Source organism: Rana temporaria, chromosome 4, assembly GCF_905171775.1.
Source record: "Rana temporaria chromosome 4, aRanTem1.1, whole genome shotgun sequence".
Taxonomy (NCBI): Eukaryota; Metazoa; Chordata; class Amphibia; order Anura; family Ranidae; genus Rana; species Rana temporaria.
In genome coordinates, this window is record NC_053492.1 from 351,178,965 (window position 1) to 351,193,941 (window position 14,977).

At 41.4% G+C, this 14,977-nt stretch overlaps 1 protein-coding gene across 1 annotated transcript in view; it reads right to left on the reverse strand.

The window, feature by feature from the left end:
• Positions 1-14,977, reverse strand: part of BIRC6 (baculoviral IAP repeat containing 6) — a 347,923-nt gene that overhangs the window by 291,998 nt on the left and 40,948 nt on the right. Inside the window, exons 9-11 of the mRNA XM_040347806.1 lie at positions 11,871-11,929; positions 9,544-10,938; positions 116-265 (exon numbers count right to left, since the gene is read on the reverse strand). Coding sequence (XP_040203740.1) covers positions 116-265; positions 9,544-10,938; positions 11,871-11,929 — 1,604 coding nt within the window. The remainder of the gene's footprint in view (positions 1-115; positions 266-9,543; positions 10,939-11,870; positions 11,930-14,977) is intronic.

The following is a 14,977-nucleotide window of genomic DNA, read 5'->3' on the forward strand; positions in this document are numbered from 1 at the left end:
ACCTAACAGGTCAAGCTACACAAATTCAGTCCAAGCAAGATACGTTCAGTCTCACACTTTGCGAGAGATACTGCAATGGGTGGCCAGGAATGAGTGGATATTAGGTGATCCTTACCTGTGATGCCAGGACTGGATGGGTTTGACATCGGCTTGATACCTTCTGCTAACTGTTCCACACCCTTTGTAAGAGTGTTTTCAACAAGAATATCGGTCTCGTCAAGATCATCACAAGTTCCTCCAATTTGAAGAAAATGAAGTTCACCACCTTAAGCAGAAATAAGGGCAGGTTAATAAAAAAATAATAAAAAAATAAAATAAAAAGGAAGATGATATTTTGCAAGCCATTTTACTAAGGCAGAATTTTTAATGCAAAAACTTTGAAATAGCAAGCTGTTGCAGCTTTTCCAGGTCCAGCTACTTAGTGACATGGCTACTCGAGCTGAACAGCCAAAATGGCCATAGGCTTTCCTCATCTGTTAGCATTTGTGGCCATCAAGCTCCAACATTTGCATAAGGGGAAAAAAACACCACTGTACAGGACAAAGTGGTCCCACACCATTCATATACTGTGTTGACAGATGTATTTTTACCACCTTGTCCATTTCTCTTAATCACAATGTTTGTTTGTTTTTCTAAAAAGGTGTTAGTTCCATATCTTATACCCTTAGCATGTGTAGTCAACCCTAGCGTACAGGTGAAACGCGAAAAGTTTGAATATCGTGCAAAAGTTCATTTATTTTCATTAATGCAACCTAAAAAGGTGAAAGAAATATATGAGACTCATTACATGCAAAGCAAGATAGTTCAAGCTGCGATTTGTCATAATTGTGATGATTATGGCTTACAGCTCTTGAAAACCCCAAATCTACAATCTCAGAAAATTAGATTACATGCAATCAATAAAACAAGGATTGTACATAAAACAATCTCGGACGTCTGAAAAGTATAAGCATGCATATGTACTCAGTACTTGGTTTGGGCCCCTTTTGCAGCAATTACTGCCTCAATGTGGCGTGGCATGGAAGCCATCAGCCTGTGGCACTGCTGAGGTGTTATGGAAGACCAGGATGCTTCAATAGCGGCCTTCAGCTCTTCTGCATTGTTCGGTCTCAGGTCTCATCTTTCTCTTGGCAAAGAGAAAGGTCAGGCTAGTTTGCTGGTCAATCGAGCACAGTAATACCAGTCATTAAACCAGGTTTTGGTGCTTTTTGCAGTGTGGGCAGGTGCAAAGTCCTGCTGGAAAATGAAGTCGGCATCCCCATAGAACTCATCTGTGGAAGGAAGCATGAAGTGCTCCAAAATCTCCTGGTAGACGGCTGCGTTGACCCTGGACTTAATGAAGCACAGTGGACCAACACCAGCAGGTGACATGTCGCCCCAAATCAACAGACTGTGGAAACTTTACACTGGACTTTAGGCATCTTGCAGTGTGTGCCTCTCCATTCTTCCTCCATACTCTGGGTCCTTAGTTTCCAAGTGAGATGCAAAATTTGCGCTCATCAGAAAAAAGTACTTTGGACCACTGAGCAACAGACCGGGTCTGTTTTTCTTTAGCCCAGGTAAGACGCTTTTGACGCTGTTTGTTGTTCAAGAGTGGCTTGACAAGAGGAATATGACATTTGAAGCCCATGTTCAGGATCTGTCTGTGTGGTGGCTCTTGATGCACCGACTCCAGGCTCAGTCCACTCCTTGTGAAAGTCCAACGCTTTTGAATGGCCTTTTCCTGACAATCCCCTCCAGGCTGCGGTCATCCCTGCTGCTTGTGCACACTTTTTCTTCCACATAACCTTCTATTAATGTGCTTTGATACAGCACTTTTGGAACATTCAACTTCTTTTGCAATTACCTTTTGAGGCTTTCCCTCCTTATGGAGGGTGTTAATGATGGTTTTCTGCACAACTGTCAGGTCAGTAGTCTTTCCCATGATTGTGATTCCTACTGAACCAGACTGAGAGACCATTTAAAGGCTCAAAAACCCTTAGCAGGTGTTATGGCTTAATTCGCTGATTAGAGTGGGACACTTTGAGCCTAGAATATTGCACCTTTTCACAATATTCAAATTTTCTGAGATTGTGGATTTGGGGTTTTCATGAGCTGCAAGCCATAATCATCACAATTACTCATGGCTTGAACTATCTTGCTTTGCATGTAATGAGTCTCCCTCTCTCATATATTAGTCTAACCTTTTAAGTCGCTTTAGTGAAATAAATGAACTTTTGCACGATATTCTTATTTTTCGAGTTTCACCTGTATTGTATATTTTTTTTCCCAGGCCAGGTAGGAATTTAATTCTATAAAAAAAAAAAAAAAAAATCAATATATTTGCTAGTTTTTAAAGTAATGATGAAATAAAAAAAAAAAAAAAAAAAAAACACTGGATTTGTGTTGGGTTTATAGTGCCACCTACAGGAGTAGGACCACTAGGGAGGGAAAGAAAGAAAAGAAAGACAGCACTGCCCATGAACAGTCCTAGCTGGTATAAACCCCCTCAGTGTCAATGTCAGAAGTATAAACTCCAAAAAAAGCACAGGGGTGGGTGCTGTGTCCATCAATGAACTCTATGAAAGATTTTACAGTAACAAAAATCCAGTTCTCTTACGGTTATTGACGGACAAAGCTCTTGATCATAGGGACGTCCGAAAGCAGTGTCCCAAGAATGGGTGGGCAAACAAAAACAAGGAATCTTAAACGGCAGCTTGCAAAGCCTTGCGGCCCAAAACAAGCATCCTAAGATTCAAACACAACATGTAGAAGAAATGTGATTTTTTAAAGTGTGCAACCAGGATGCATCCTTGCAAATCTGAGTTCTAAACGCCCAGGGGGCACTGATCCCTGTTGTGGCACATTCCACAAGGGTGAAGGGAGGAGAACGACCCTTAAACGCGTATGCCAGAACAATCGATTGCTGAAGCCAAGAGGATATAGTAGCAGAGAAGGCCGCCAGGCATTTTCTTGGACCAGCTATGAGCACAAAAGGGAATACAACCTCCGGAAGGAGGCCATAGCAGAGAAGCACACATGAACCTCCTGAACCACATTTAAGAAGTGCAATGCAATCGTCATGAGATGCAACGACCAAGGACAATGCCCTTATTCAGATGAAAATCCGACACCACCTTCTAAGGAAAGGGTACGGACGGTGAACCACCTTATCCTTGTGCAAGAGGGAAACTCACAGGATATGGCCACCAGTTTCAACATCTGCCACACAAGAGTGATGGCGATCAAGAAGGCAACCTTTGAGAAAAAAAGAACAGTATTAAAGAAACCATCAGCTGGTCCATTATACAATAACAGACATAACCAATCTGAACTTGTACATAAAATGTTTGATAGGTCAAATGCATTAAACCAAAACAACCGATTATATTCTTCACCTAACCAAAAAACATAAGAAATGTGCATATATACCCATAAATATATCATATGATCAAAATCAAAGACACATTTTTATAATACACACACTAGATAGATAGATAGATAGATAGATAGATAGATAGATAGATAGATAGATAGATAGATAGATAGATAGATAGATATGCACCTCCCTGTGCAGAAAACCGTTAAAGAGCAGAGTCTTGTCTTTCTAGTATTCATAAGAGGTCATCAGGGGCCTTATGGGCTGGGTGTAACTTAAAGCGGGGGTTCACCCTATAAACAAGAAAAAAAAAAACATTTTTCTTCTAGCATAAAATCAGGCATTGTAGCGCGAGCTACAGTATGCCTGTCTCGAATTTATCCCCGTACTCACTGTGTAATCGTACATAGACGATTCCGACTGCCCACGGGGAATGGGCGTTCCAATCCAGACGGAAGGTGATTGACGGCCGGCTCTGGCGCGTCACGCTTCTCCGGAAATAGCCGAAATAGGCTTGGCTCTTCACGGCGCCTGCGCATAGCCTGTGCGCAGGCGCCGTGAAGAGCCGAGACCTACTCCGGCTGTCTTCGGGGAGCGTGACGTGCCAGAGCCGGCCGTCAATCATCCTCCCTCTCCATAGGCACGCCCATTCCCCGCGGGAGTCGGAATCTATAATGTACCAGTACACTGAGTACGGGGATAAAAAATTCGAGACAGGCATACTGTAGCTCGCGCTACAATGCCTGATTTTATGGTACAATGTTGACACTGAGGGTGAACTACCGCTTTAAGGGACACTTAAGCCTCTTCCTCCATGATCGGCATGTTAAGAGACTGCAGTGAAGAGGTAGTCAATTTAGGAATAACACTTGGAGAGAGGTAATGGTGCACACGTTCAGTGTGCCTCCGTAGGTGGAAAAAAGTTCCTAATTTTCATAGTATCTTGGCCCCTAATATTTTGATCCTCCAAGGAAAATGGTCTATATGGTGGGGGAGGATTGTGTCATGTGCAACGCTAGCACAGTACAAAAAGGTGGATGTGGATAGATAGAGATATATATCATTTCCTCACTTTAATCCCTAAAGCAAAATAAGGATCACTCCTTGTGCACAAATTGACACAGCTTTACTAAATTTGGAAACAAAAAATTTCATGGCAACTAAATGAGGTTCTTCACTTTAATACACAAAGATCAGGTGGATTTTGTTTCCTGGAGACAAGCCTCAGATACTGTAGCATCTCAGATGTCAAATGTAGAAAAAATAAATAAATGTGCGGCTCTTCTGCTCAACTTTGATGCCAAGCAAGCCTTTAATATGATCAGCTCGCCTTTTTGTTTACTACCTTTGAATATTTGGGCTTAAGGGGCCCCTTTCTCAGAGCAATTAAGAACCTATATATGGGCTCTGTCCACTCAGGTCAAGACCCCTTTTGCCACCTCTTCATCTCGAACAGGACGAGTCAAGGCTGTCCGCTCTCGTCCTTACTTATTGATCTGTACATTGAGCCCTGGCCCCTTAGCAGCTCAAATACGCGGTGATCTAAAAACGCACATGGGGTGCCGGTTAGGGGACGGGAATGTAAAATCTTGCCATTTGTAGATTTCCTGCTCACACTGACCCAACCTCCAGTAACTCTTCCTGAACTTCATAAGCTACTCGAAGAATATGGCTCCTTATCAGGCTACAAAGTTAACTCCTCCAAATCGGAGATCCTACCACTTAATATTCCCCCCTTAGAAGTTCAGCATTTGTCTGGGTGTTTTTGTACGCATGGAAGTCTACTGCCATTAAAGATCTGGGCATTCAAATTCCTTCATATCATGAATCTCTTTATAGCGCCAATTTTAAACCACTGTTCACCTCCAAGAGTCATTGCTAGCCCAATGCAAACACCAATGACACACTCGGTTAGGCCATATTGCATCAAAAATTACTATACTGCCCAAACTTCTGTATTGTTTTGCTACATTACCGATTCCTATTCCTCCTACATACCTTAAGCAAATCCAAGCAGATCTCCTGAACTATATTTGGGATCACAAGATACATAGGGTAGCCAATTCTGTTCACCTCCATGAATGACAGGGTTCTGGCCATTCATAATCTTTGAGGCCATTATGCAGCCCAATTGAGAGCAATTGCCTCTCGGGTCACTACCAGCATAACCACTGGACTGAAATTGATCAACTTTGGCTAGCCCCTGTCCACCCAAATAACTTGTTGTGGAATGCTGATGCCGACTTGCCTCTCTTCCTCTCTTGCACACCAGGTCATTACTTTGCAGACTGTGGCTACAGTTGAAACACATATTCCCTTATGTCAGAGGCCTATTGATGGCTTTTGTTTAATTTCAAAGTAGTCTCATCTCTCAAATGACCTCCCCTTGGATAACAAACCATTTCATTTTTGGCATTTAGTCAACCCTAGAACATGAAAATTGCTTTTGTTTCAAGGTCTCAGAAACATGACCCACCCAATCGGGCTTACTAGGGATACCACCAGATATGTCATTACGCATATTGCATTGTGTCTACGCTTCAATTCGCCAAGTTGGCCCCTTTGATCAACTGGCTCGTCCATCTCAAAAAGGTTTCATTTCTGATATTTACTGTGGATATAAAAAGGTCTACACACCCTTGTTAAAATGTTAGGTTTCTGTGATGTGATAATTTGAGACAAAGCTAAATAATTTCAGAACTTTTTCCACCTTTAATGTGACCTATAAACTGTACAACTTAATTGAAAAACAAACTTAAATCTTTTAGAGGTGGAAAGTATTAAAAAAAAAAAAAAAGAAATGTGGTTTCATAAGTGTGTACACCCTCTTATAACTGGGGATGTAGCTGTGTTCAGAATTAAGCAATCACATTCAAACTTGTGTCAAATAGGAGTCAGTAAACACCTGCCATCATTTTTAAAGTTCCTCTGATTAACCCCAAATAAAGTTCAGCTGTTCCTAGTAGGTCTTTCCTGACATTTTCTTAGTCATATTCTACAGCAAAAGCCATGGCCCACACAAAGCTTCCAAAGCATCAGAGGGATCTAATTGTTAAAAGGTATCAGTCAGGAGAAGGGTACAAAATTTCCAAGGCATTAGATATACCATGTTACACAATGAAGACAGTGATCAAGTGGAGAAAATATGGCACGACTAACAAGAACTGGAGTCCCTCCAAAAATGTATAAAAAAAAACATTCAAGCCTGTTTAAATTTAGCAAAAACACATCTGAAGTTTCCAAAAGGCATGTGGGAAAATGCATTATGGTCTGATGAAACCAAGATTAAACTTGTTGGCCATAATTCCAAAAGAAATGCTTGGCGCAAAAATGCTGATCACCAAAAGAACACCATACCCACGGTGAAGCATGGTGTTGGCAGCATAATGCTTTGGGCTGTTTTTCTTCAGCTGTTCCAAACAGTTCCAAATACCAGTCAATACTGGCACAACCCCTTCAGGCTTCTACTAGAAAGCTGACCATGAGGAGAAACTTCATCTTTCAGCATGACAACGACCCAAAGCATACAACCAAATCAACAAATGAATGGCCTCACCAGAAAGATTAATGTTTTAGAACAGCCCAGTCAAAGCCCAGACCTGAATCAGATTGAAAATCTGTGGGGTGATCTGAAGAGGTCTGTGCACAAGAAATGCCCTCGCAATCTGACAGATTTGGAGTGTTTTTGTAAAAGAGAGTGGGCAAATTTTGCAAAGTCAAGATGTGCCATGCCGACTCACCCAAAAAGACTGGGTGCTGTAATAAGATCAAAAGGTGCTTCAATAAAGCATTAGTTTAAGGGTGTGTACACTTATGCAACTTAAAATCCACTGTATAAGCTCTTAAAAATCGGTACTCTATAGCCACTCAGGGAAAACAGTTACATGCATAAATGGAAGCAAGCAATTGGGGAGAAATTTACTTTAAAAAAAGGTGTGGCGGGCGGTTTGGTCCATTCAAGGTCCAATCTGAGAATGCCACAGGAGTGGTGTAAGTAAATCAAAGCGAGAAACAAAATAGGGCCAGTGTTCAGTTCTGTCCTCGGTATACATTACAGGAGTGGAAAGTGTGTCCTGCTTGGCTTTCTTTCCGATAGAAAAAAAAAGGCAATTCAAAGATCACACCTGCAATAGCACAGGTTGGCAGGACACTTACACAGTTGTGCCAACAGGCCACGTACCCGCAGAAGACCGAGTAACAAAAGTAGTAATCAGTATGCCCAAACAGGGTGTCACGATCCTTGTACTAATGCCCCAAGCAACCCTAGTGTTTTCAACCAGCCAGAACCTGCAAATCCCATTTCTCTGCCAGCCAATCTTCATTCTATTCTGCGCCAGAAAAGCAGAAATAAAAGCACCAGGGGACCCTCCACAATAGGGGCACTAACAGGGAGCAGAGCAAGAAACCCAGTTAAATCTTCACCACGATAGGCGTAGCCAAATAGGTTCTTCAGGAACTGGGCTCTGCTGCAGCAGATCATGGTCCTGGTCAGCACCAGACTAGCCAATTCATAGATTTAACTGCATGCGAAAGCGAGTGTCGCATGCAGAATCCAATGCCAAAAGCAGTTTACAGGCTGTTGCTGTTCTTTCACCAACACTGTTACATTACCGCTGATGAAGTCCCGCCCCCATGGGACGCAACACGTATGGAACCAAGTGATCGTGACGTCACCCGCGTCCTACATGCCGTTTATCGTGGAGTACACAATTTTATATGCCAAGAATCCTTCGCACTGAAGCTTAGTGCTATACTTGTAAGTGCACTTTTTATATTACAATACATTTTATAATTATACGGAGAGCACTAGATTTTTGCTTCTTCTATGCATTTACCCGCTTGGAGTTGGCGGTGAGATTGGTTACGATCTAGCAAGTTATCGGCATACATTCCATTTGATCCAGAGCTCCAGTTTGCCCATCCCTTAAAACTGCCTGTGAGACCTGACTGATATATTCAGGGGTTAATTATTTGAGGTGAGCTGCCAAGAATAATACTGGTGGAGGGTGTCACTCAGTCACCTTAACATTGTATCCCACTTTGGACACTTGCTGGTGTTTGCCGACTATCCTTTATGAAGAACCCTATGTGAAAGACATGGACTGTTTCTTTATACCATTATTGATTTTAGTTTTGTCTCAAATGTTTTGCGCTGCAATGCTTATTTTACATCTCCATTTATTATGTTGTCTGAAAAACTGCTGACCCACACTTAAAAGGTTCCCCCCTACGGCTTCTGTGAGCCAGCGACACTGAGGAGCTGGGAGACGGAGGCATTAATGATTGATAGCTAATCATTTTCTACATCCCTAAAGGAAAAATGATTTCTGCACCTGCACTGGAAACATTAAAGGACCCCAACCCTACATTCATTCAGTCCAAATGAAAGGAGGAACATCCCTCACGGATTAGAAAAAAGCCCAAAAAGGTGAAAAGAGGAGAAAGGCAGATGACATTTCAATCATGACAGTTGACCTCTGCACAAGAGACTTCTTACTAAATAAGACAAGGGAGACACTTCTCAAAGTGGATATAAATCCTCCATACACCCAGTGAATTGAACAGCCTCAGACGATACACAGATGAACCAAATCTCCCTACATATGTTTTACATGTATATCTGCTGTCTTCACATTTATATACCGTTTAGAATGTTCAGATCGTGTCAAGATAATTTTCTCTTCCAGTTTAACAGAGTCGGATGTCTGGGCATACAGTCAAGATAGCTAAAGTTGCTGATGGGAGGAAAGGCACACTCAGGAGGTGTTTTGTAACAGGGCCAGCTCCCTGCTAATCTATTTTAGCGACCCCCTCTGACAGAAATTTCAGGCTGCTTTTATCACATGTGTCAGAGAATTTGTCAGGAGTTATCAGGCTGATAACCAAGGAACTGTTCAGGAGAGAGCTACCAGACTTGGCTCTTTGGAGAGAGATAATACTGCAGATATATGTGCCCAGCTCAAATTGCATGGATTGGGTTTACATCCACTTTGAGTACTGTACCTTGTCCTGACCTTTTTTTCCCTTTATTTTAAAAACTTAGCTTTTAGGTCTGCACATAAATGGGGCGTTTTTAGTACCTTATCACAATGGTCAAAACAATTTCCTATCGGCAATCTGTAGAACTGGACAGATGAAAAGATCAATAGACCAAAAAAGAGACATCACAAAGCTGTGTTCCTTACCTTTAGTACAGGCACATAGTCGATCAGTGCCCGAACAGTACACAACTGAAACAAAGGGGTCCACTTCGTCTGTGCTTTCCTTCTTTGGTGGATCAACCCTAGCCATGACCTCGAAGGTAGAAAGATCTAGGATTTTAACAAATCCACTTTGAGTCGTTACTACTAAATGTCCCAAGCTCAGCAAATCGGATTTCTTCTCTTTACTGATGAGATTTTTAGGAGTAAGAGGGGCATCTTCAGAGGATTCCTCACACTCATCCTCTCTGTTATCTAAAATATCAGGTTGTAATAAAATAAGTGAGGTAAGTGCATCCTGAGGGTCTTTAATATGCAAGATCTTTACTGGCTGCTCCTCTAAAGTCACTATCCTGGTGGTATAATTCATTTTATATATCAACAGGTATCCACCACTAACACTTCTCTGGTCTGGCTGAATTATTAAAGGATCATGAACATCTGATGAAGACTCACAGGGGATAACATTAATACTTGTTCCATTTACAGCTCCAAGGCTATGTTCAGCTTCTCCTTTTCTCCTACTACAAAGAGCAGAATTTAATTTGTTTAAATTATTCAAGGCTTCTACTTGATTTATTGCACTCAAGGACTCTGCAGGGCATTTCTGTAAACCTACTAAAAGATGGATGCCATCAGCACAAGGAATAATGGAATCTACACAAAGATTTTCCTCCTCCGCAAATTTAGGCAGCCGCATGCATTGCACAAGTGTTCCAGGCTTGGGAGCCATAGATGTCCATTTATCTGTGTCAGGGGATGTCAGATTGGCAGTGGCCTCAGCAAATTGCTGTATATAGGTGACGGGTGGGTCCTGAAGAAGCAACTGTTCCTGGTTATCCAGCTCCATCTCAATAATCTGTGGAACAGTAAATCCATCATCATGTAAACTTTTGCTCATAATATTGTTCATCTGAGAAAATAGTTTCCCTGCTTTTTCATCAGCCTCTTTAATGCTGTACAGCAACAACACAGGTAGAGTCCTTTTTACCATAGGAGAATTAAGATCAGAGTTCGTGCCAGATTCATTGTCGGTGGAACCCTGCTCTGAGGAGCTCTCACCTGGAGTCCTGCTTAAAGCATCAAGTGACCTACGAGAATTGCTACTAGTAGGGGAGGAAGCTGGGGATTTGTATGTTAATAAACCACCAGTCAGTAGGCAGGGAAAAGGAATGTTGTGCTGCTCCAAGTGCTTCTCCTTGGTCTTTTCACTTTTACAACTCATTAACGAAGGATTTGCCCCAAGTTCTTCTAAATCCTTTACAGTATCTTCAAGAACATTAGCAACAATCTCCCACTGTAGCTTCTCTGGCTGTTGGATTATACCAAGAGCCGTTATGTCCAGACTCATCTCCAGAGCTTCCTTCTGAGATGTGTGCCCTGTGCAAAAAAAAAAAAAAAAATATTAAAAACACTGTATATTATAAAAAATTAAAAAATAAATGGAGGTGGAAAACTGCAGCCAGAATCATCTACTCACCACGGTGCTCAATACACATCCTGCAACAAATGATTGTGCAGTTGCCATTTTTAAAGGAAACAGCATAACATGCAGTCATGAAGTTCCAAATACTAACCCCTGGATATGTAGTAGGTACATTGGCGTACCTGTACGTCCCTGCCTTTCCGCGGGTCGGGGGTCCGATCGGGACACTGCCCCCCCCCCCCCGCGCACTACATGCGGCGGTCGGATTCCCTCGGGGAGCGATCCGGGACGACGGCGCGGCTATTCGTTTATAGCCGCTCCGTCACGATCGCTCCCCGGAGCTGAAGAACGGGGAGAGCCGTATGTAAACACGGCTTCACTATGGCACTGCATCGATCAAGTGATCCCTTATATAGGGAGACTCGATCGATGACGTCATTCCTACAGCCACACCCCCCTACAGTTGTAAACACACACTAGGTGAACACTAAATCCTACAGCGCCCCCTGTGGTTAACTCCCAAAGTGCAACTGTCATTTTCACAATAAACAATGCAATTTAAATGCATTTTTTGCTGTGAAAATTACAATGGTCCCAAAAATGTGTCAAAATTGTCTGAAGTGTCCGCCATAATGTCGCGCAGTCATGAAAAAAAATGCCAATTTTGTTTGGGAGCCACGTCGCATGACCGTGCAATTGTCTGTTAAAGCGACGCAGTGCCGAATTGTAAAAACCTTGGGTCATGTAGCAGCATATTGGTCCGGTCCTTAAGTGGTTAAATATAAGAAATGTTTTAAACAGGGTTGTCCAGACACTCTGGAGTCTGTTTTTCTTGTAAGAGGACTAAACCCAACCCAAGCTATTAACAGAAAAGAACACAACATACCTGTTACGGAATCAGACCTGGAACGCTCTTCACTATCTGAATCATCCAACAGATCATCACTGAAAAAGGAAAATGAGAGCAAAAACAAAAAAAGCAACATTAGCAGAAATTAAATTTCAAAATTATTTAATCCAGAAATGTGAAGAAAAACGTAAAAACAAACACCACAAAAAAGACAAATGCAGCATTCCGCCTACCTTTCGTCTCAGAGATGTAGCACAGATGATAAAAAACATGCAATAGAACCCACCAGCCCCACGTGTAAAAAAATAAATAAATAAATATATAAACTTATGGATACCCGCCATGAATAGTACATATCCAATGGATAATGTAGCTATGATTAGTGCAGCTCTGAGGTCTATGGAGTCTACCATAAGAGATGAAACTAGAGTAAATCGATTAGCCAAAATCTAATACATGTAAACCACAGGAAAGGAAAACTATGCTACTGCCCAACTTCCTAGGTATAAAGGGTATAGATCTGCTATGCTCTTATACAAGCAAAACAAGAAATTGCCTTAAAGCACTCCAGTACAGAGAAAGATACAAAAAGTAGCCATCATAACCTTCTAAAATGGTATGGATTAAATGAGTTGTAAAGGTAATTTTTTTTTTTTTTTTTTTTTGCTGAAATTACTTTACAGGGTATAGAGACATAATAGGTAACCGATTCCTTTTAAAATTGATTAAAAATCAATCATATAATGTACCTCTAGTTGCGTTTTTGCATCTAGTTGCGTTTTTGTATGTTATCCTGCCTCTGTGCTATACAGAGCCATAGAGCAGTGATGGTTTGGAAAATGAAACTAGAATCTCCCAGTACTGTGGTCATCAGGAAACAGACAACCAGGAAGTGTCCAGAACAAAGAATTACAGCAACATCAGAGCAAAAACGAACAATGAGGACATGAAACCAGGACTGTGGTAAGGTAAAGGAAGCTATTTAGCTTTAAAAAAAAAAAAAAAAAAATCCTTTAGTGACCCTTTACGGGAAAAAAAGCATTTATCAAAATGTCTTTCCAGAAGAAAATGGACTTTGTAAGCACGTTCGAATAAAAAACTATTTTAATAATGCATAAAAACATGGATGCATCTAGAAAAAAAATAGTACAATACAAAACAAAGGCCGAATGGTCTTTCCAAGGAATATACTCAATAGCCTCAGAACTTGATGTGGAGCTGTAACTATACACAGATCCCACACTGGTAGTAGAGTATCATGGATCAAACCATTTAGATCCTTGAAGTGTTAAAAGCAGCTCTACATGTTTGGTGATTTCAAAATTATCGCTTCTTTAGGAGCTTCTAAATTAAAGAAATAAAATATGTAGATATGTGACAAGAAAGACATCAAATAGCTTACACTTTGGCTATAAATACATCAAAAATATTCATGTATATAACTCACCAATGGTGACGCTATAAATGGGAGATGCTGCTGACCAGCTACTGGCTAACAAATCACGCCTCCGACGACAATGAGAGAGGCGTAAAGTGAATACCACAAGTCCCAGACTAACACAGAAAATAGTGCCCTGCACTGTTAGGGAATAAGTAGGGGTACACCAGATAATTCTAGATAGAAAAAATACACAAAGATAATATGAACTTGATGCCTATCAAATCATGGTGAATGAAAACTATCACCATATTTTTCAGCTTACTTTGTTACTTTTTGAAGAACGGTTGGAGGGGAGGCCCCTAGGTATTTTTCTATAAAATCCCAATTGTGGTATACCTCTGTAGATGAAGAAGAAAAAAGCATACCCATAACAAGCTTGCATATATGCTGGCTTTGTTGCACTGCAGGCAGCAATTGCCAATTTTTAAAGTAAAGAACAATACTTGCAAAAGGAATTTACCTTATATCTGAGATTGGAAATATATAGGATGGCAACATCGATTAGTCCAAACAGCCACCAGATGGCGATGAGGGAGCTTCCGTGGACAAGCCCGCTACTGCAGTGAGTCTCTTTAAAAACTAGGAGAGACTGACAAGCAAAAGCCCAGCATATAAACCGGATCACAATGCGTTCCCTATTGGGCCTAAAACAAAGCCTACCTTCCCACAGTGCTTCCAAAGGGGTTGATGAAGAAAAAAAAAAAAAAAAAGGCCAGAAATCCTGACTCCAAGAACCAAATGGCTTGCGCACTCTCCTAGCACCTAACGAGTGACACATCAGCTGGTGCTTTTATGTACCCCACACAGGTGATGTCAGAACGGCCGACATCACTCCGGCTGGCCGAATGCGCAAATTTGGCGCATGCGCATAACAGAGCCGTGAATCGGCTCCATTGTAAATCAACTGGGTTGACTACAAGAGTGCAGGAGCATGATCCACAAAGCGGATCATGCTCCAAAAAATGCCACCGACTAAGGAATGACCAAGCCCCTTAAGAAATCAGGGGCAGGTCAAAATGTCAGTGGCTTACATGGCCGCACTTATTCCATACAGTGCATGCACTATGGCAAAAAAGCACCCATCGATGTGGTCAAAATTGGAACTGCAGCTGTACCAACAAAACAGGGCAAGGCATACAAACTTCCTCAAAGAAAGGATACTTATGAATGCTTAAAGCATGCCGTTAGCTAGCCAAAGCAAGACATTTCTTTAAAATACGTAGAAATAATTTGAAAACATAAAAATTTGAAAAATAACAATTGTTATTGTGGCATGGAGTATCCACAATAAAAAACCTTAGACTGTAAAAGAATAAATTTACACACATCTTGGACTGACATGGCCGCTGGCAATTGACCAAAGCATAGTTTTACGAGGTATTATGAAATGCATAGGCCATTACTATGCCCAATATTGGATCAGCCATTGAGACCTCCAACATGAGGTTCGCAGATGTAATTACCATCTGATCCTTGATGTCTTTGCTTTCAATGAGGACACAAATTAATCGCATAACCCTATTGGGTCTCAATGGCTGATCCAATATTGGGCCCAGTAATGGGCTATGCATCTCATAATACCTCGTAAAACTATGCTTTGGTCAATTGCCAGCGGCAATGTCAGTCCAAGATGTGTGTAAATTTATTCTTTTACAGTCTAAGGTTTTTTTATTGTGGATGCCCCATGCCACAATGATTATTT